The sequence below is a fragment of the Gymnogyps californianus genome, chromosome 8 (assembly GCF_018139145.2).
Source record: "Gymnogyps californianus isolate 813 chromosome 8, ASM1813914v2, whole genome shotgun sequence".
In the NCBI taxonomy this organism is placed as follows: Eukaryota; Metazoa; Chordata; class Aves; order Accipitriformes; family Cathartidae; genus Gymnogyps; species Gymnogyps californianus.
The window spans coordinates 5,530,365-5,550,635 of record NC_059478.1 but is presented as its reverse complement, the minus strand read 5'-3'; the positions used below and the strand labels follow the sequence as shown (position 1 = coordinate 5,550,635).

Genomic DNA, 20,271 nt, shown 5'->3' with positions numbered 1-20,271 from the left:
TATGTTTGTATTTCAAACAAAAAGCCAAGAACTGATTTTTAAAAATACATGAGATGAAGATACATTAACTCACCAGATATCAAAGGATATTTAAGACAGATCCTTAACAGTTTATGACCACAGCACGATTATTGAGCAAAGCCTGTGGAATCTTACCAAATTAGCTTGCTTTGCCCAAAATTTATAGTCAAATCCCATAGAAGTAAAATATTACTTCATAAAAAATGTGCGTATCAAGACAAAGAATGCATTTGCAAAATGAATACCAAGGTAATTAACAGAAATTTTACATCTTTTTTTGCGGGTAACCCTGAGGTGGTCACAGACGTTAGCTGTAGTAACAGTCAGCCACCAGCTGACAGCAAAAACTTGAAAAACATCCCTCTCTTCACACTACATTGAAGAAGTTTCATTCTGTTTGAAGGGCCAGGACTCTGGTTCATCTACACGTAAGTCAAGATTTGCTGACCATTTTCTTATGAATGTCAGTCCTAAAGGCTTTCAGGAAGATATCACAGGATGAGAGCTCTAAAATGTTTTCTGAGTTCAGGTGTATTTTTGAAATAATATTTATTAGGTTGATATTATTCATGCCACAATTGGAATAAGAGGTAACAGATCCTTTCCTTCCAACAGTAAAAGCAAACAATTTCTGTTCTGACTGATGCTGTTTGAACTGATTCTACACACAGTGCTTTGGTTTAACCAACATTAGAAAACACATCTGGTAAATTATATTATCTAACAAACAATATTTGAAATAAGGCATCTTTGCATTTCCTTAATTAAGCTATTTTTTTGTAAACAAAGGCTTCCATTTCAGGACTTTGGTTTGTCACTACTTGTGACAACTTTGTTACATGCATAAGGCAAACAGCTATTCATGTCAATAGATACAACCACAGCTAAATCAGGTATCAGATAAATATTTACCCATGTGTATTTTTGAGCTGACCAACTTAAGTATAAGTACTTTCATCATGGTGAATCCCACAACCCCACCCCCCACCATCCAAATTCTTACCTTTGCAGTTTTAATATAGTGGCTCAAAACCTCAGCTCTTATTTTTAAAGTTTGTGCATGTAGAATCTCTCTAACAACCCAGAAGCTTACCTAAAAAGAAGAAAATTTGCCTTTTTAAAATACAGAGCTTCAACATTATATTTTTGATATTTTTATTTCATGAGTAATACATTAAAAGTCTCACAGCTTTCAACTTCCATTTATAAAGTTTAATACATACTAGAAGATGCAAATGCTTATAGTATAAAAGCCCAACCAATAAAATCCAGATACTAATAAAAAACTTTCTTCAAAGTGTTTTGAAGACACTCTTATTCTGCTCATTCTCACCCAAGATACCTTCTACCATTACATGGTCAAGCAGTTGCTTAAATCCTATTAATAAATCCAACTTGTGTTTAGAATTGAATCTTTTACCTTGTTACTCTCTTCACCTTCCCCATTTCATAACTGGTAGCCATGCACTCCAGTATTTTGTTGGAGAGCGCATGTTTTGGTGCCTGCTTTTCTCAGTAAGTGTGTGGGAGGCTAGAACTTGTCTTTGTAAAATCTGTCACATCAGTTAGTTAAGTACAAAGACATTGGGATCTGTTTTTCTAATGAGGAAAATCCTTCTGCCACCAGTACATCTCAAAAAAACCTCAGCAAAATCAGTTATATACAATCTATGCAGACTCGTTTTCAGACTAAGTTTGAGGATGAGATCTCACAGACATAAAGCAAATGGCAAAATTTTCAAACTTCAAACAACGTTCTCCCAAGAAAATAAAATCATGATGAAATTTTATTAAGAGAGTCTACAAAATGAAGGAATATAAAAACTAAAATTGAGTTATATCCTTTGGTTTTGCTTTTCCACAGCTTCAAAGCTGCACTATCCAACTCTCACATGAGTTGAACAGCTTCAACTACAGTTCACTGCCATTTCCAAATTCTCAACACCTCTGAACAAAAATAACAATCAGACTGATATCACCTGAGCAAAATTGGAACATAAGGTAGGAAGCCTCTGCTATAACCTAGAGTTTATAGTTTGTACTCTTATTGCTGGCTACACCAATTACCTGCTAATATACAGCATGCTACCGTACTCATTTGTTAAGTTTTATAGGACTAACTTCACTGTTGTATAAAAATCGCTGTTATATTCAGTATGGTATGAAGGATGGTTGCTGCATTGCGTAGTTACATGAATGCCTCATAAAAGCTATACTTTGAAAATGCTTTGTTAACTTGTCTAAATTCTAATCTTTTCTCTCCTCTGCTCCCCCCACACCCTCTGCCCTGATATACTTTAGCACAAAGAATGATAGAAAATAAATACCTTCAAAACTGTGATAAAACAGTAGCAAAGAATTAGAAAATGGTAACAAATACTGCAGCTTTTATTCAGGTATTCACCAGAAGTTAGGAAAAAATGAATGACAATAGTGTATGAAGAAATGTATGCTCTCATACGCAAATATCTTTCAACTGGTCATGCTGCTTTGACTTTTAAGAGTGATGCTAAACTACTTCTTGTAAACTAACATTGCATATGTATTCAGGTTCCTGCCCAATATTTCAATTAAAAAAAATGAAATATCCTGTTTATCCTGTTTCACTTCGTGCAGTATGACAGCTCTTTATACAGAATAGCACAAGATGATCTTCACCTCCAAAATTATTACATTTTCAGTGAAGTTAGTGATCTGATGAGAACTGGGATGTCAAAACACAACAGCTCTTTGGAACCAGAAAATGGAAGAATTACAAAAAAACCACAAAAAAACCGCACAAACATCTTGCATAACAACTGCTTTCCTTTGGTCTGTTTGTCTAAGGCTGTATTAGCCAGGAGAGAATTAGCCATGGGGCTCAGTTTTCTTTCTCCTTTCTTTTTCCCTTCTTTTTTTTTTTTTTTTTTAAAGCAAAGTATCTCCAGATAAACTGTGTTACCTTGACAAATATAAAAAACAGTTCTGTGTGCAAACAGCATTACTATAAAATATATAAGTACTGAATACATAAATACTGAAGTATTTGACAGTATTTCAAAATATTGTCAAAAAAAGTTAAACTTCAGTTTGATGTTCTGCTGTAGTTACACAGCTTGAGAAAACCAACTTTTCCCTTGACTGATGAACGAGTTTCTAAGGAGATGCTTTCCCTTTGAAGATCAAGGGAATTTAAATTTTTAACATAGATTTTCGTATCATAAAGAATCAGCTAGAGACAATACATGTATTGCTATGCCTTAAAATCCCAAATCTCTTCCATCTCAAGTTAACACAGCATTGATGTAATAGGAGACTGCTTGTGGTAGGCCACACTATGAAACACTTGCTCAAAATACAGAGCAATGCTCAATCATTTTCATAAGGATGAAAAAACAAACAATTTACTCTGTTGGCCCTGACTTCTATGAAAGTTCATTAGTATCACAGTGACATAAGCACTGTGCCGCACAAGTACTCTTATTTACTCAAGGAAGCTTGGTTTCTGTCCCAGTCCCAGCCAGACTGAGTCTCAACACTTCCAAGCTCTTGCAGGAAAAAACCCCCAGAACAAAATGCAAAACTTTCTGCGAAGCTTAGAGCCATACAGTCCCTTCAGTGACAAGGTAAGCAGGAGATAAAAGAATTAAACACACTTAACCATTTCCACTCCAACCACCTCCACTCCTCTTTGATGTGTTTTTACTGGCATTGACATTGGTTTTTGGCTGGTCTTGTCTATTCACTGGTATCTTTACACAGCACCGTAATCTAATGTATTCCAAATACTGAAAAATAAACAATTTAAATAAACCCTTTTGTTTCAATAGGCCAGTTTTTTATTTTATCCAGGTTCATTCTTCACGTAAATCATACATTTTTGTTCCATACATATTTTGTGGTTATTTTGCTTCAAGTCCTCTCTCACCACATTTAAATGGTCTTATTTCTCACACTGTCCCACCAATATCAATCAGTTAGATGACCCACAGCCTTTCGGCATCAATGCCCTTGATACCAGTTCAAGACAGCATTTAACCCTTCACATATATTTGTGTATTTATATTCTTCCCTATTAAGGTCAACCTAGAAAAACATGCTTAACTTTAGAACATATCTTTTCTCGAATCACAGCTTAAGCTTTTTAAATTATCCTGTTTGCCTCATCTGAAATACTAATTTTGTTATACTGGTGCTTTTAAGTTCATAGTTGTTGCTTCCAAAACTAATTGTTCTTTCTGTGCTAATTAGTAGATAGGCAAATTTGAGACTCTCTCTTTAATAGAGTTTCTGGATCGTTTTTCCAAATATCTGTTAAAAATATCCTGACATGCTACACAAAGAGCATGTAATGTAAAACAGACAGTACCGACCTTGCATCATTACATCTAAGGTAGAATCCCTGTCGTCTTTTGTTTTGTTTCCAAAGGAAGCACACTAACCTCTTCCCCACCCCATTTTTTAATTTCTGATAACCTAGTAAAATTTCACTATCACAGTTTACTGCAACTCAGCAACACTGTAATATTCAAGACAAACTTCCTCTCCTACATAATGTTTGCATTTGGTTTCAAAAAAAAAAAAAAAACCAAAAAACCCAAGAAAAACCCCAAACCCCAAAACCCAAACACGGTTTCACAGAGTAAGTAAAACATAACATTTGCCTTTCAAGTAGGATCTTTTGTTTTAAAATTTTTCCAATATATTGAATCTAGTTGACAAGTTTCTCCAAGATGTTCTCTGTGGTAGCACAGTTGACTCCCATTTAAATAAAAACCTCAAGAAAGAGGTTTTTAATACAGATAATCTTATAACCAGGAGACCAACTGTTACCTTTACAGAAACTATGAAACGTTTTTATACCAATGCCTAACAGCAATCTTTAAAAAATACACACCTCTTGTTTGTTTGAAATTTATGATAAACACTTATTTTCAAAAGGTAGAGAACAATGGTTTAGTAAGTAGACAAACTTGACAATTTTGCACTAGTCAGATTTACCAGTTACAACAGTAGTATGCAAGTATACAACTAACTTTCAGAAGAAAGCTGAAAAAGGCAGAGATCAGAGTTTTAAAAAAAATTATGTAAAGAAATTACATATTTAAAAACAACACTTAATAGAAGATACGTAGATCTATGGAGTACCATGTAGCAATGTATTCTTCAAGAATAAAAGAATCCTGGCATGGAACGATTCAATTGATTTCCTCTTCCCTGAACTCAATCTGTTTTTACAGGCACCACATATAATTATCACATAACTAATGCTGGAAATACACTACTTCATTCTCAGTGGACTGCAATCAACTGCACGTAATCATTACTGTTTCCAAAACACTATCAGCAGATCAATTTGCTGTGAAGCAGATGTTGTTGATTTAATATTCTCTTTACTTACAAAGTGAGAGCTGTTCATGGTTTTCTTTTGGCAAGTTGGGGGAAAAAGGAAAGAGCATAATTTAATGCATAATTTAAACCCAAGGAAATTTCAAAGGTTAACAAAAGTTTGATGAAATGTATTAATGCCTGATAAAGCCAAAAGTCACAATGATTTTCCTGATTACTTATTTTAGGTCTAAGCGTGAGAAACCCTCAGGTAAGCGGGGCAAGTGCCCAACAGGAACTACACTCTGCTGAGCAAGCACCTCGGTAAGAACTGAACGCCGAGAGGGCAAACCAGGCAAGGAAGATTAAAATTGCTTACTCCACTGTGCCTTCTTATTCCCAGCTTTCACTGCCTATCCCATAGGAATTCTTGGGTTTCACTGCTCCCGAAAGCATGGTGAATCTAAATACAACATTACTATTGGAATGAATGAGTCCTCCACAATGACGCATTTGGAACTGTAGGCCCACGCCACATCAAAAGGTATCCAAAGTACTGTCTCAGTAAGTCAAAAGTTGAGGTACTAACATGAATAATAGGAACCTGTGACTGAAACAATACTTGCTCCTTTTCCCTCCCCTCTCCAGTCCTGCTATACTTCAAAGGTAAGACTGATGACTTTCCTTGGTGCCAGAATAAAGGCTGATGCAAACTTCTTGGAAGAGCTTCTTGCAAATAGTATGTCCCTCAGCCACCAAAACTGCATGCAGCAGTTTCTCAGAAAATTGGTTAGAGGCAAACTAACCCAGCATCTGAGCAGATGTTAAATAGGTGGACTTGTTTCCTCTTTATTACCTATTCTTTGACTCTTCAAGGCAGAGTTTCTCCTACGGGCTATTACAACTCCTATATCAATGTTTTTCAAATGACACCTTAAAGAGAGCAGAAACAAGAAAAAAGAAATAGGAAGGACGACCTAGAAATGCCTTCAAATCTTTTGGCTTTAAGTACAGTCCAAGAGACAGCCTCAGCACTGCAACATCCGAATGTGATGGTGCTGACAATGTGAAAAACAGAAAGAGAAGCTACTTGTCCTGTTCCAGGTGATTTAATGGTGAACTGCAATGGCTTCAAGTACTTACTGGCTGCCTGTTAAAAAGAGACCTTTTTTCATTTCTTTGGAGATAATCAATGGCATAGAGCCTCAAACTGGCCTGTCTTGATTACACTGGTGACTCCACAAAACTCACTGACACAGCAAAGACACGCTCTAGATTTCACCACTGTTCTTGTTTCAGGGGTGTCCCAAGGACAATTCAGATTACTGGCAATGTATTTCTTTTAGATATTAAAAGCAGCAATAACAGGCATCTAAGAAAGGGAATCTTCTGTAGCAGCCAACACAACGTCTGAAACCCAGTAGGGAAATGAAAGCCAGGGACAGATCCTGTCAGATGGAGAGCTCTTCGCTGGAGCTTAAAGACAACAGAAAACAAATTTTTCAAGATATTAAGAAAGCTCTTAAGAAATCATTAGCAAAGATATTGTCAGTGAAGGAACCTGTCAGCTGACAGAGGGGCACATCCAACTTCTACGGCTGTAGAGAAAGCACATGAACGGGGTGAGGCTTAATTACAAATCTAAACGTTACGACAAGGAAATTTGCAGCTATATTTGTCTACATACCACTATATGGAATGTCAATACAATGACATCCAAAGAGAACCATAGACCACCTGTCACGGCATCAATCTTAAAGCTAATATATTCTGTTTGTACATTTATTGCTTTTCTGGCGTTCCCCAAAAATAAGCTACAGAAACGGAGAGTTCATAAATAAGTCTTAGTCCCTTTCTGACTGCATCATTTCTAGCGAGGCCTTCAGATGCAAAGCCAAAAGGGAAGGGAGGGGGGAGACAAATAGTACAAGAAATTCTATTGACTGGCTTTGAGCAGTTGTCTGAGTGCTGCATTTTATTCAAGGTTCTCCTTTACCATACTGAAAAAATTTCGACAGTGACGTAGGTCTGTTAGTCCATTGAAACATACTGAACAAGCTCAAAGACACGACAGACCTTTGAGAGTCACCTACTTTTATAATTTCTTTCAGTTTGATCTGTCTTTCAATCAAAAATAACAGTTCCTTGAAACAAATGAAGCATAGCAGAATAAGGAAATTAAGACAGATGAAATAGCCAGTGACTATCAACAACTATCTAACATGCGCTCCAGGGTAATGAAAATATGTAAGGCTCCCTTTAGCAGTGCTAGCAATGCTTTCCAGGGAAACAGGACTACCAACTATTATGAAGAAATGTATTACTAAAGGGCAGGTATTTCTAGCATCTTATTCTCCTTATTGCCTTTGTTGCATGCATATAGCCAGTTTTGCATCGATTTTTATAAAAACTAAGACTGATCAAAACAGGAATATCACCCATCAATTAATAATCCCGTGAACAGATTTGACAAATGTTCCACAGAGTAAAATACAGAAACATCCTTTAAAAAAATTAAAATCTAAAATGGTCACAAAACCAAAAAGTCATTAAGATGAATAAGAAGGGGAGACTTAAGATAGGATTACCATAATAAACTAACAGGATTTTCCTGGCATGATGGAATTCCTGTATGTTAACCTAAAAATACTGTATTTAGAAGTTTTCTAAACACTATTTAACAACAGAGTTAGCATTTTAGCAACATTTAAGATCTTTAACAGCTACGTTTAAAGTACAGGTATCTCCTCCTGGTTCTGGCCAGCTGTACAAGGCAAACCTTCCTTCCCTCTGTCCTTAACATATTTCACACATTAAATATTTTTTCACAGGTTAAATATTTTTAAACAGCGGTTCTGTAATGACAAGTGGTCAGTTTGCAGACAGCTGATTGCTTATGCCCACTAAAAGGCTTCCCCTCCTTCCTTCTTGCTACTAAGCATATTTTACCAATTCTTTAATACGGCTGAAGTTGACTTTCTGTTTAGCCAATTCCTGCAGTTCTTTAGTACATTATACAATAACAAATGAGAAGTGAGGTCGTTGATGAGGTACACTGCCTAACATGGCCCTTACTACAAAAACACTTCAGAATATTCAGCAAAACAAGATGTTTCTTTGAAGAGACAGCTTACATGAATAAACAATGTTGGAATCACTGTCATATCAGTGAGATGAGTGTAAAAAGTATTAGTGTAAGAGTAGCCTCAGGTTGGATATATAGTCCAACAAAGGAGCAACTTCAAAAGCTAGATCAGGAAAGTTTCAACTAAATGCAACCAAAAAAAAACCCAACCCCAAACCAAAACCAAACCACAAACCCCTACCCACCCCTCCCCCCCCAACAAAAGCCAACAAAACCCAAAACCCCAACCCAAACCCCCCAGATTTCAATAGATGGTACGGTCACAAGAGGCTTGTGGTGTAACATTTTCTCTTCAGTCAGGAGGAGAACCAGGCAAGTGTCCAAAACCCATGCCCAGACAAGCACTTCAGTCAGCAGAAGGTGTCCTGGTTTCGGCTGGGATTTTCTTCTTAGTAGCTGGTACAGTATGTTTTGGATTTACTGTGAGAATACTGTTGATAACACACTGATGTTTTAGTTGTTGCTAAGTAGCGCTTATCCTAAGTTCAGGATTTTTCAGTTTCCCATACTCTGCCAGCAAGCAGGTGCACAAGAAGCTGGGAGGGAGCATGGCCAGGATAAGCTGACCCAAACTAGCCAAAGGGATATTCCATACCACAGAACACCATGCTCAGTATGTAAACTGGGGGGAGTTGGCCAGGAGGTGCAGATCGCTGCTGGGGCATCGGTCAGCGGGTGGCGAGCAACTGCATTGTGCATCAGTGGTTTTTTTCATTGAGTTTTATTCCTTTTTTTTTTTGCTTTTTTTTGTTATATTCCTTTTCATTACAATTATTATTATCTTTTATTATTATTATTGTTAGTATTATATTTTATTTTACTTTAGTTATTAAACTGTTCTTATCTCAACCCACGAGTTTTACCTTTTTTTTTTTTTTCCCCAATCCTCCTCCCCATCCCACTGGGAGGGGGGAGCGGCTGCATGGTGCTTAGTTGCTGGCTGGGGTTAAACCACGACGGAAGGTTAAGAAACATTGTAAGTGTTGTCGATGAGAAGTAACAGGATTTGGTCATATCCTGAACGTGAGCAATAATGGAAAATGAGAAAGTACACAACAATTGAGAGAAAAAAACCTGAAAAGGTTAGAGGTTTGGTCTGAGTTTTAGATGACTAACAAAGATGTCTGTAGATCTGAGACTGGGCACAGAAGATAGGTCTGGAATAGAGCTTGTAAGTTTGAGACATTATTAAACATTTACAAGAGGAGAGATGAGGGTAATAGAATTCCTTCATCTGAAATACAAAATATGGCATTATATAAAGAAAGCATTACAGTTTTGAGACTTGGTTGGCTCACTACATAGCTGGAGTCCTACAGCTTTAATTGTGGAGAAAGCTAAAATTCTGATCTTATTTTAGAAGTTGATTTTACACAGAGAAATTTAAGTAAGAAAGCCATAAACCTCAAATACACTACCTGAAAAATTTTGCCAAACAGACAGTTAAAGAACAAGTTTTGTACAGTAAAATTGTTTGGAATTTTTACAGTTTGCCCAGAATCCCCTTAAAAAGGTGATTATACTGACAAAAGGCTCATATTTCTAGGGACAAAAACATCTACGTGGAACAAAAGACACTCAACTAACACAGAAAGAAATTACATCTAATTACTACTCCAGAAATCCTGTACGGTAAGCCTTTAACCTGTGATGATGATTCTGTCTTTATGTAAAGGACAGCCAGCATTTATGGGGAAAAAACCACCCCAACCACTTAATATTTTCCTGTTTCATCAATAACTGCTATTTAAAACAAAAACACAGCTATTTCTTCAGTACTGTTTTGGTCTTTCTGTATATCCTGAAGATAAGGAACTCCTTATAGCAGACACTAAGTTTTCAAGTAATCAGCTGTGATGAATAATAAAAGTGATGTGCCAGAACACTTACTGCCCCAGACTTTTAAAACATGTACATATAATGACACCGGAAAAAAGTAACTCACGTGATTGAATCTTCTGGTGAAAGCAACAGCATTTGGTGCAGAACTGTATTTCTCTCTTTTATTCCAGCCACAGCTTGCCAGCTCCTAGGAGAACAAGGATGAAAATTCTTTTTTTTAATTAGTGCATACGACATGTTCAGAGCCAAGAGCATATAGAGAGACAAATCTTAAAAGTTTCAGAATAACTTAACAGAGCAATAATACATTGAAGTAATAAATATAGTTACACTTTTTCTGATTTCTTCTGTAAATCGAGAATCCACAAGTGTCATTTCTGAATTGTTTTGAATGATTAGATTTTGACAATTAATCTTTTGTTGATTAGGGACTTTTTTTTTTTTTTAAATTCAGCTCTTATAGAAACCAGTGAAATAATTCAAGATCCATTTTGTTACCACAGAAAAATCCTGCTTTAAGTGTGAATCTGAGCTAGGGAGAGCAGCATATTCTTTTGTTTTTTATTTCTTTCTGAAAATATTTAAAATCTACTGAGAAGATACACCTTGTCAACTCAATCTAGACATGTCCCATTATTTTAACTTGGCATGTCGCATTACAGAAATACTAAAATTGTCATCTCTTGCAGCAACAACAAAAGAAACACCATTTCCAGTTTTCCCTTCCAAAGGAGCCAATTTTATTTTAAGTTGAACAACACTCAGCACTTCAGCAAATAGTTTTGTGGAGTAAAAGGGAGCAAGGGGACCTGGTTAAAAAATAAAATATAATCACATAGTTCCTGTACTTAAGTCACACTAAAAACTGTAGGCTTCAACAATCTAACAAATTAAAGTAATGCTTTTTCAGGCTTTACAACTACAAAGTTACAATGCCTCTTACTTGTCTGTAAAACTTAGTCAGCAGCTGTGCAACCACATCATCTTCCTTAGTATTACTACCACTTAATTTCAATAAAGCAGTTTGAATTAAAATCATAAAAAACTAAATGTACCAATGAGCTCTTCTATTCATATACAACAGCATACAGACTAGATGCAAAATATACAGCATACAGCACACAACCTATTCCACAGTGCTACCAAGAAAAATAATCAATACAGAGACAGCTTAAATTATTGAAGTGGCATAATAGCAAAGTACAGCCTTTCATTTTTATTTATTCATGCTTCCTTTCCCCATCTTCCACTCTGAAGAGCTCTCAGTTTTATCACCGCATTGAAAACTGCTTACTGAAACCAGAATCACACTATACATCCAGCTACCATATAACGTAGGTAAGATGATTCAACATGTAACCAATAATTGTGCCATTTAAGACAGTCATAGTTTAAAAGAATTTGGTATCTGGATATTCTAAGCTCTAGAGTTTTTTGGGGTTTCTGTGGTTTGGTGGTTTTTTTGTTTGTTTGTTTTTTTTTTTTTTTAAATCAGGAACTTCTTAACATCTTTTCAACCAACGTCCCAAAACTACTAAAGAATCTCATGCCAGTTAAGAGAGACCTTGAATTCTTCCACTTGTTGAAGTTTGTGGCATGCTGGTATTTGTTAGGAGAAGACACTGAGACGCTCCTGTCCACATGCACAGGGAAGAATGCGGAGTCTCTAGCTTTGTATTTAGGGCCATTCCTTCAAATTTCACTAGGAAGTTCTGCCACCAAAACCTATCCTGGAAAATGCCGGCATGTTCGGCACCTGCACTTCAATGACTATGCACAAGACAACCACGCAGCCCTGAGTTGCTCCTGTTGCAAAGGAGAGGTGGATATTGGAGAAGGAAGCCATCCAAGAGGCTCTTGTTTACATTCTCTAACCCTCAGCAACTCCCAGTGCTGCAGTTTCCCCTGGAATAACAATCACAGCTCTGCACTTGGGAGAATACAAGGTGATTCATCCTTACTAACATCTGATAATTACAGTTCCCTAACAGCAGAAAAAAATTAGTTGCCATCTCAGGTTTAGAGAAAGCATGGTAATTTCTTAATAATTCAGGGTATGTCCTTGTACTATTTCAATTCTCATCACCGAGTAAAAAACCATGATGATTCCAGGCAGAAGTTACCCATTGCCCTGGCACTTTACATCTAAGGGGTTACATGGTACAGACATCAGAAGCAGACCTGGCTTAGCTGGCACTGAGGTGATTAGCAACAGAAATGGTAATTTTTAAGTAGAAAACATTACCAAGAATCTTTAGATAGTACGTAAGTAACAGTATTAACATTAAGGTCAACTTCATATTTATACACTCAAAATGAGAGGTTTAATATTAGTTGGGCACAGATGCAAGATCTGACACTCAGACCATGAACCATATATACGCATATATATTTTTATTATTTGAAAGAATGAGTTCCCCTGTTTTGACAGAAGGCTTAGACAACTAAAGCCTCTGCTCCAGAAAAATCTTGTTGAGATTTTCCCTATCTGAATGAAAAGAGAAAGCAATGACTGGCAGACATAAATGTTTTGGTAAATAAGATGGAAATCAAAAAAAAGAGGCAGCAGAAATAGCTCTTGGAACACATTCCTAACAGATTCTCCTGACCAGGACTGTTTCTGTATTCCTGGGCCTGAGGCTGGCTATAAGGTTGTACATAGAGTTGTACATGATCATCCTTACCTTGGAATGAAATGGGTTTTCATGCAGTCTCACAAAAAGGTAAAGATTTCTTTGTACATTATTGACCATATAAAATACTGTTTAAAACTCTGAAATTCTAGTTCAGTCAAGAATACAGAATAACCCACCAGGGCTGACTGAAACTAGACGTTTTCCAAAATAAAGACAAAAAATATTCTTCAACGTTACTGCAGGTTTTTAGCATTTTTCCCCACCATTAAAGCTAAACAGGTGAAACATTGTATAAAGGCAATGTTCTGTCATCTTGCACTCAAAGGGTATTACAAGGTCACCACATTTTCCTCCAACCCAGTGACTCCTAAACAGTGTTACACATGCTACTGGTCTACATGAACCCTTCAAAGGCACAGCAGCTCCCAGCTCCACCTGCATGGAGCACTTGCTTCAACCACTCTTCTACTAACTCTCCTTTCTCTTCCTCCCCCAAAACCTTTGAACTCTGTAGTAAGATCACAAGTGGAAACAGTCATTTGTGGAGTGTACAATAGGACACAGAGGCACAGGGCTGAGGTATACAATGAGATGGGAGAGTTACAGGCACATTTGGACTGCTAAATTTCAGGGGGAAAAAGATGATGAACTCAGACTACAGGAGGAGGTAGGAGGCAGAAGTTGTTGTTGACTGGAAACAGAGTAGAAAAACTACATTGTAACAGATTTAGGGTTAAGAATCTGAAAATACATGGGTGCAGTAGAGAGAAGATAGGTATGGGACTGAGGTGGTTCCAGAGTATATGGAGTCCCAACTAAAACAGCAGGGCCAAAGGCACTTCCTCTCCTATAAACGCTTGAAGCTCAGCACAGAAGTAACAGACAAAGCAGTCCCAATAACTGCTAGTGGCAACAAATTTGAGACTCCTTTAGCTCTATCCATGTTCTTCAGCGAAAGCACGTAGCACTGGATACTGCAAAGCAAAAGATCCTGCTCCTAACTGGAAAGGTACACATCAAGATCCTTTCACAGAGGTGCCGAGGCACAGTTACACAGGCCCCCAGGACCTGTGCTATCAGTTCAGATTCTTCAACAGCTTAAGCCAATGTCTACACCACTGTTTAAGGACAGACACAGGAGAGGCACAGACTTTCAAGAGTTCAAAAAGCCTTTTTCCCCTCCCTTTAGTTAGTGTCAGAAATATAAAGGCGGGCATAACAAATGCATATGTATATGCTACTTTAACTTGAACTTTTCTTCTACCTCCTGCACAAAGCTTCTCCATCTCACTTGCAAGACCTCTCTCCCCTGTACAGCCAGCTTTCTCTTCTCTTCTCTTGACTATAAACTAAAATAAAAGTAGTTTCCCTTTGCTGCCTGTCCACATTTTCTCAGCATTATTACCTGATCAGTCTGCCTCAGGGGAAGCTCTGTTGTTCACAACCCTCTTCCCCCTCGCTAGAACCTGCTTGCCTAAAGTCATTGCCCTTGACACTGCTCATCCCACCACCCTAAGATGCCATCAACAGAAAAGAAGCCACCAAGGTTTTTGCCTTCACTGCATCTGGTCTGGGAGAAGCATGATACAGTCCTAACGAGCGTGGGCCTGACTCTGCTCACACTGCTGCAATAAAGCACACGAATTTGCTGAACTGGAATTCAGAAACCATTCTTATACTTCTATAAAAATACTCCCTTCTTCGTTAATTAAAGAGACCGTGCCTCCTATTCCATTACTCTAATTCAGGCATGTTTCTTTGATCTTCCTCTAGAATTGCACTTTATCTGCCATGAGTTTTAAACCTGAAGTATTCACAAGGACTATTTCCTTAGTCTGTCAGTCAGCTCAAGCACAGGAGCTACATTACCACAGCTACCAATTTCTTATTCTGTGTAATTTATTTAAAATGAGGTGCAAGACTGAAAGACCTAGGATCAAGAATACAAAAGCTAAACTTTCTTCATAACTCATTTTGGTTTTCATTCATTTTTGAATCTACAGAGTTTTATTTTCCTTAACAAAATACTACAGGAACACTTAAATTATAACCTGTACTACATGGCAGAAGGAGAGACTGTGCTTCTCATTAAAATCTATATATACGCATCAAAGTGAAAGTTTCAAAAATAGGAGGAGAGAAAAAGAAAGGATTAATAGTGGACCCACTATACAACTTCAGAACAAGTAGAGATGAATATTCAATAAGCAAATTATTTTTTTTCCACTGCCTACCCTAGCAAAGCAGAGGGAATAAAGAAGTTAAAGGCAATAACCCAGTAAAGATTTTCAATTTGAGTACATATGGGTAAATAATTTTGGAGAATGTATTAAAATATGTGAAATAAGTAATCAGATTTTCCAATAAAAGCAAGCTAATGTGTTCTGCAAGAGGACATCTGGCAGTTAGTTAATGTTAACATAGCTACCAGCAGCACAACTGAGCAAGTCTATGACTACCTTTCTGCTTTATAGTCACCGCTGTCTAGAAAGCCACAACCGCTACAAGAAAAAGACGACAAAAACCAACATACCACTTGTCATTCCTGGGGAATAGATGGAAATCACATGATTGACTTGGGGAACTCCATCTTTTTTTGTTTCCCAAAAATGAAAGTGCAAATCAGCTGCTTTCATACAGACAGAAGTTTATGTAGCAGAGGTGTGTTCTTTATTATCTTAATTTCTTATACTGCACTCCCCAATTATTAATTAGCAAAGAAACAGTAATTCCTTCTACTTTCTTTTCTCAGAAGGAACTTGCAGGCATTTTAATGATGAAGAAAGGTGGTTTCCAGTATCGCTTGGAGTGATACCGTCTGCTTAAAGCTCAGAGGATCACGTCACTATATATTATCTGAGCCACGGTAACTGTTCAAGTCCATGCTTCTGGCCCACCCCAAATGTAAAGTGATCCACTGTACCTTAATCCTGAGTTATGCGGCCTACACAAAACTCCCTGTCCGATTTTTCCTGAGCTTGAAAGAGGAAATTGTAGTGGGTGATGTGTAGGAACTTTAGCACACACGTGAACCCACGATAACTGTAGTAAATTTGAATATAGGCAGAAAGAATTGTATTTATTTGCTACAGACAGAGGCAAAAGGCTGTAGAAGTATACAAGTGTGTGCTATGAGTATGTTCATTGATTTTGATGCTAAAGGAAAAATTATTATATATCGCTGTAAAAAGTGTTATTCAGCTCTGGTTTTTGTTAAGATAAACAAGATGAAATTCTGATGCTGCTTTTTAAAGAAACAAACCTACAATACCTTAAGAAAAGATTTTAACACAATGAAGAAGATGCAATACAATACTTTAGATAGTCAAGAAAAACTATGATATTTAAAGAATACTGCTCACACACTTCCTAAAGATGGTGAAAATTCATCTCCAGTTCTTTTAAAAATTAAGCATCTTGGAATAAATCTTTCAGAACCCCTATGTGCAAAAACAAATGAAAACACACTAAATGCTAAAAATATTCATTCATGTTTGGAGCAGAGTTTGGGAAGCAGACTGAGATTCACAGCCTGTACAACAAAGATTTGTTGGTGAACTACAACAATCTGTAATAAACACCCAGTTTTTAAATCTTGGCACACTGGGAAAGTACTGTTCTTCATCTCCCACAATGCATGCGGATAAGAGCTGTGAAATTTGGTTCTAAATAGAATATCTACTAGCACTAATACAAAAAAACCAAATTCTATCAACGCCTTTCAGTCACTCATTAAAGCTTCAGTTTCGAAGCCCTTTTATACAAGTGAAATCAGCTCAACATTATTTTGTTTTCTAATTACAAGTTCAACAATGTTTGAGTGCACGTGTCAAGGTATGTGTAAAGATTCACAACTTGAATCAAGATATGGATATGGCACACAGTCTGGTAGATACTTCAAAGAAACTCAGAAACCTACACCACTTCATTAATTTGCTGTCAAGACACCTTTAGGCAAACTAAGTGTTCCATGTTTGTTTTCCCCTTCTGCAAAACAGGAGGAAAGCATTTTAACTGTGTCTAGCTTCTTCTAACCTGAGAGTTAATCTGTACGCCCCTTTTCTATAGGGGATTAACACAATTTAGACAGACCTCTGTCTACCTGTGAAGGAGCACTGATGGACAGATAATACTTGCACACTGTCAGTGCCTTCAACTGCTTTTGCGCAAACACTTGAGAAGTGTCAAAACAGCTACCGTTCCTCATATGGGTATTTTCCAGTGAAGGCATCATTTGAATTTTTCTTATGTGGTACATACAGATTTCTTAAAAGAAATTACTTTCTAGATATATTCACCTACTCTCTCACAGTTTTTCTTTTAGATAAGTTTCATTATTTTATTCTGCTTTTTCCTTTTATGGTTTACAATAATGGGTTAGAACAGCCAACAAAATTAAATGTACTTTCTTGACATTTCTCCTCATCTCCCAGAGACTTTCTGTAGGTCTGCTCACACAACATAACCTGAGATACAACAGGTAGCATTAAAAGAGCAACAAATTATGAGGTATGGAGTACTGGATCACTGCCACTGTATCTAACTTGCTTGCTTGCTTCCTTGTGGTTGTTACACAGCTGACTGCTCATCCTGTGCAGTGCTGGAAGCAGACTGCAAAGAATAAACTACCATTAAGTTCAAGCAGTGGAATTTCTTTATCAGCAGATCATTAGGAAAAGTCCTAACTAGCTAAATTGGTGTTTTGATTTTTTCAATATCCAGTACTTTGAAGTTCAGTGTAACTAGAGATGAGGCACTGCATAAAAGCACCCAGGGCTTATTCAGCTTCAACACTCAGGGGTGGGGGGAACCCTACATAGCAGTAATGCTTAAGTTTAGAAAAAAGTACACAAACACACATATAAGGAAAATATTTAAAAGAATCAGATAAAAGGGTAAAATGCTTTAAAGTTTTGGAAAATAGCTTCAAAAAAAAGATATCCTATTAGAAGATCAGGATAAACATATTCTGCCAATCAAAAAGACTCTAATGATGCCCGGGGCGGGGGGGGGCGGGGGAAGAGATCAAATGGGAGGCTCTTTGAAGGATTTAAAAAAAACAAACCAAACAAAAAAAACCCCAACCAAAAAACCCACACAAATCCATATGGCTTGGGAAATAGCTTGCTGAAATCATGAACGCTAAATCATGACAATATGTTCAAGTACAGATCAAAAGGAAGCCTTCAAAAAATCTGTGGGTACATAAACAATGACATCAATAATCACAACCAAGAGATTCAGCAGGTTTCTCCACTTGAAGCAAAATATTCTTCAGCATGCCACAAGAGTGACAGGACAAAAGCCTGCCACCAATAAAATAGCTTATGATAGTCTAAAGGTGACTGATGAGCTGAAAAAGACTTCCACACTACTGAAAGTGCACAACAAACTGAAAAATAAACCTTCAAAAGTGCAAAACAATACCCACAGGAAAATGCTAGTTGTACAGAAATAAGGATAAACAAATTCATCATTTATTATAGTCACTGTGAAGATTCTGAAAATATCAGTTCAAGTCACACTGCAATCAGAAAGGAATATGGTATTATACAAAAACAAAACAAAGAACACAAATCATCAATATAGTATCCCAATATATCCACAGATCACACCCATCTTGAATCCAAGATGCCGTTACAGCCATTTTTCTTTTTCCATAAAAGATATGAACCAGTTAGGGCAACACAGGACAGGATGAGGTACGGCATGAGGTGTCAGGAGCTGAGACCTAAAACATTATGATCAGAACAACCAAATCAAGATGTTTATCATTCAGAAACATTAGAATCCAGATACTTCACCTCTAGCACCAGCTGAACATATTTAAATACCGATACTTCATTCCCCAAACAAACAATTAGTTCCAGATATTTGTGTTATAAACCCATCTGCTACAGAGCTATATGAACTAGGACAAAAATTAAGATTTATTGACATACTTACACTTTGCAATTCCAGAATTTATATACTGGCATAACTTTTTTTTCATTTAAATTTGAAAACAAAACCAATGCACTACTTACCTCTGGCTGAATTGCTTTAAATACAGGGACATCCATTAGCGTTATCTGACCCTGAAATTAAAAAAAAAATAAAAATCATAAGTTAAGCTCAAAATTAACCTTGCATTCCATTAAGTTGCTGTGCTGCATGAGAACTGTATTTGTTCTGTTTCCTTTTATTTCACTTTCATTTTGTAGCTGATTTCAGAGGTTTCGGCTCCTACCACAGAGCCGTCCTGCTAAACAAGAGAATAAAGTGCTCCAAGCTTTACATTTAATAAAATAAATTATGAGAAATTATTCTCAGCAGCATAATCCTGCAGTTACATATGCAAGTCAGAGCTTGAACTCAGAAACACTATATAAGAAGTTATCCCAGAATAGAAAGAACTAACTTTAGTTGCTCAAGGCAGTTTCTCTTCAAACTCTGAATCTTAGTCTAGGCATTACACAATTCTACTGAAACATCCCTAAAATTTTTCAATCAATACTTGAACCATATTTGAATAACTAAGCAAGTAATTGTTCAGTTGCACAGCAACAGTTAAAATTAAAATACAGCCATCTCGATTCCAGCAAGTCAGAACCATTAAGTACATTGTCATTCTGGGATGTCTGTTTAGCTTTGAAAAGGGTAAAGAGGAACTCACAGAGTCAAAGACCAGATTTTGCATTTTGAAACATATTCACAAAGCCTTATTTTAAGCATACAATTTAGGATTGCTGTCTGCCTATGTATCCAAAAGAAAAAGACCATCTCTTTCAAAAAGTATGTAGGTAGCCCAGAAATACTGGTGCCGTCCAAGTTAGATATCACAAATACCCTTTTAACAATGAATCCAGGGACCTGGTTTGGTTTTCTGAGATGTGAGCTGCATACCTTTATTCCCATTTCCTTGAAAACAGCGGTTCCCCTATTTATACACTCTGCGATACACACTGACAGGTTTGTGACTCTCACAAATTGCAATTGCCACTGAATGCCATTATTGGATAGCAGAATAGTTTCTCAGATAAAGTCAACCTTGCAGAAAAATTTTAACTAGGATGCTCTAGCTGAAAGAAAGCAGATGCAAAGAGATGCACCTGCTCTAATGAGAGTACCTGCTCTAATGAGACAAGAAGTGATGTGTTTTGCCAAAGACGACCAAACCTACATTTTGTAGCACATCTCCTTGACCTCTAAATCTATTTTTAGATAGGAATTCTGGCAATCAAACATGACCATAAAAAAAAGGGATATAAATTAGTCCCACTTTCTGTAACAGACACACTGGACACAATCATCTGGTATTTTGCAGTACAACACCATAGA

General features: G+C 36.9%; 1 protein-coding gene across 3 annotated transcripts in view; it reads right to left on the bottom strand.

Annotated features, from left to right (window-relative positions):
• Window positions 1-20,271, bottom strand: part of RALGPS2 (Ral GEF with PH domain and SH3 binding motif 2) — a 128,572-nt gene that overhangs the window by 74,032 nt on the left and 34,269 nt on the right. For all 3 annotated transcript variants that reach the window (XM_050901452.1, XM_050901450.1, XM_050901453.1), the window contains exons 4-6: window positions 18,978-19,028; window positions 10,419-10,502; window positions 1,025-1,114 (exon numbers count right to left, since the gene is read on the bottom strand). In XM_050901452.1, coding sequence (XP_050757409.1) covers window positions 1,025-1,114; window positions 10,419-10,502; window positions 18,978-19,028 — 225 coding nt within the window. The remainder of the gene's footprint in view (window positions 1-1,024; window positions 1,115-10,418; window positions 10,503-18,977; window positions 19,029-20,271) is intronic.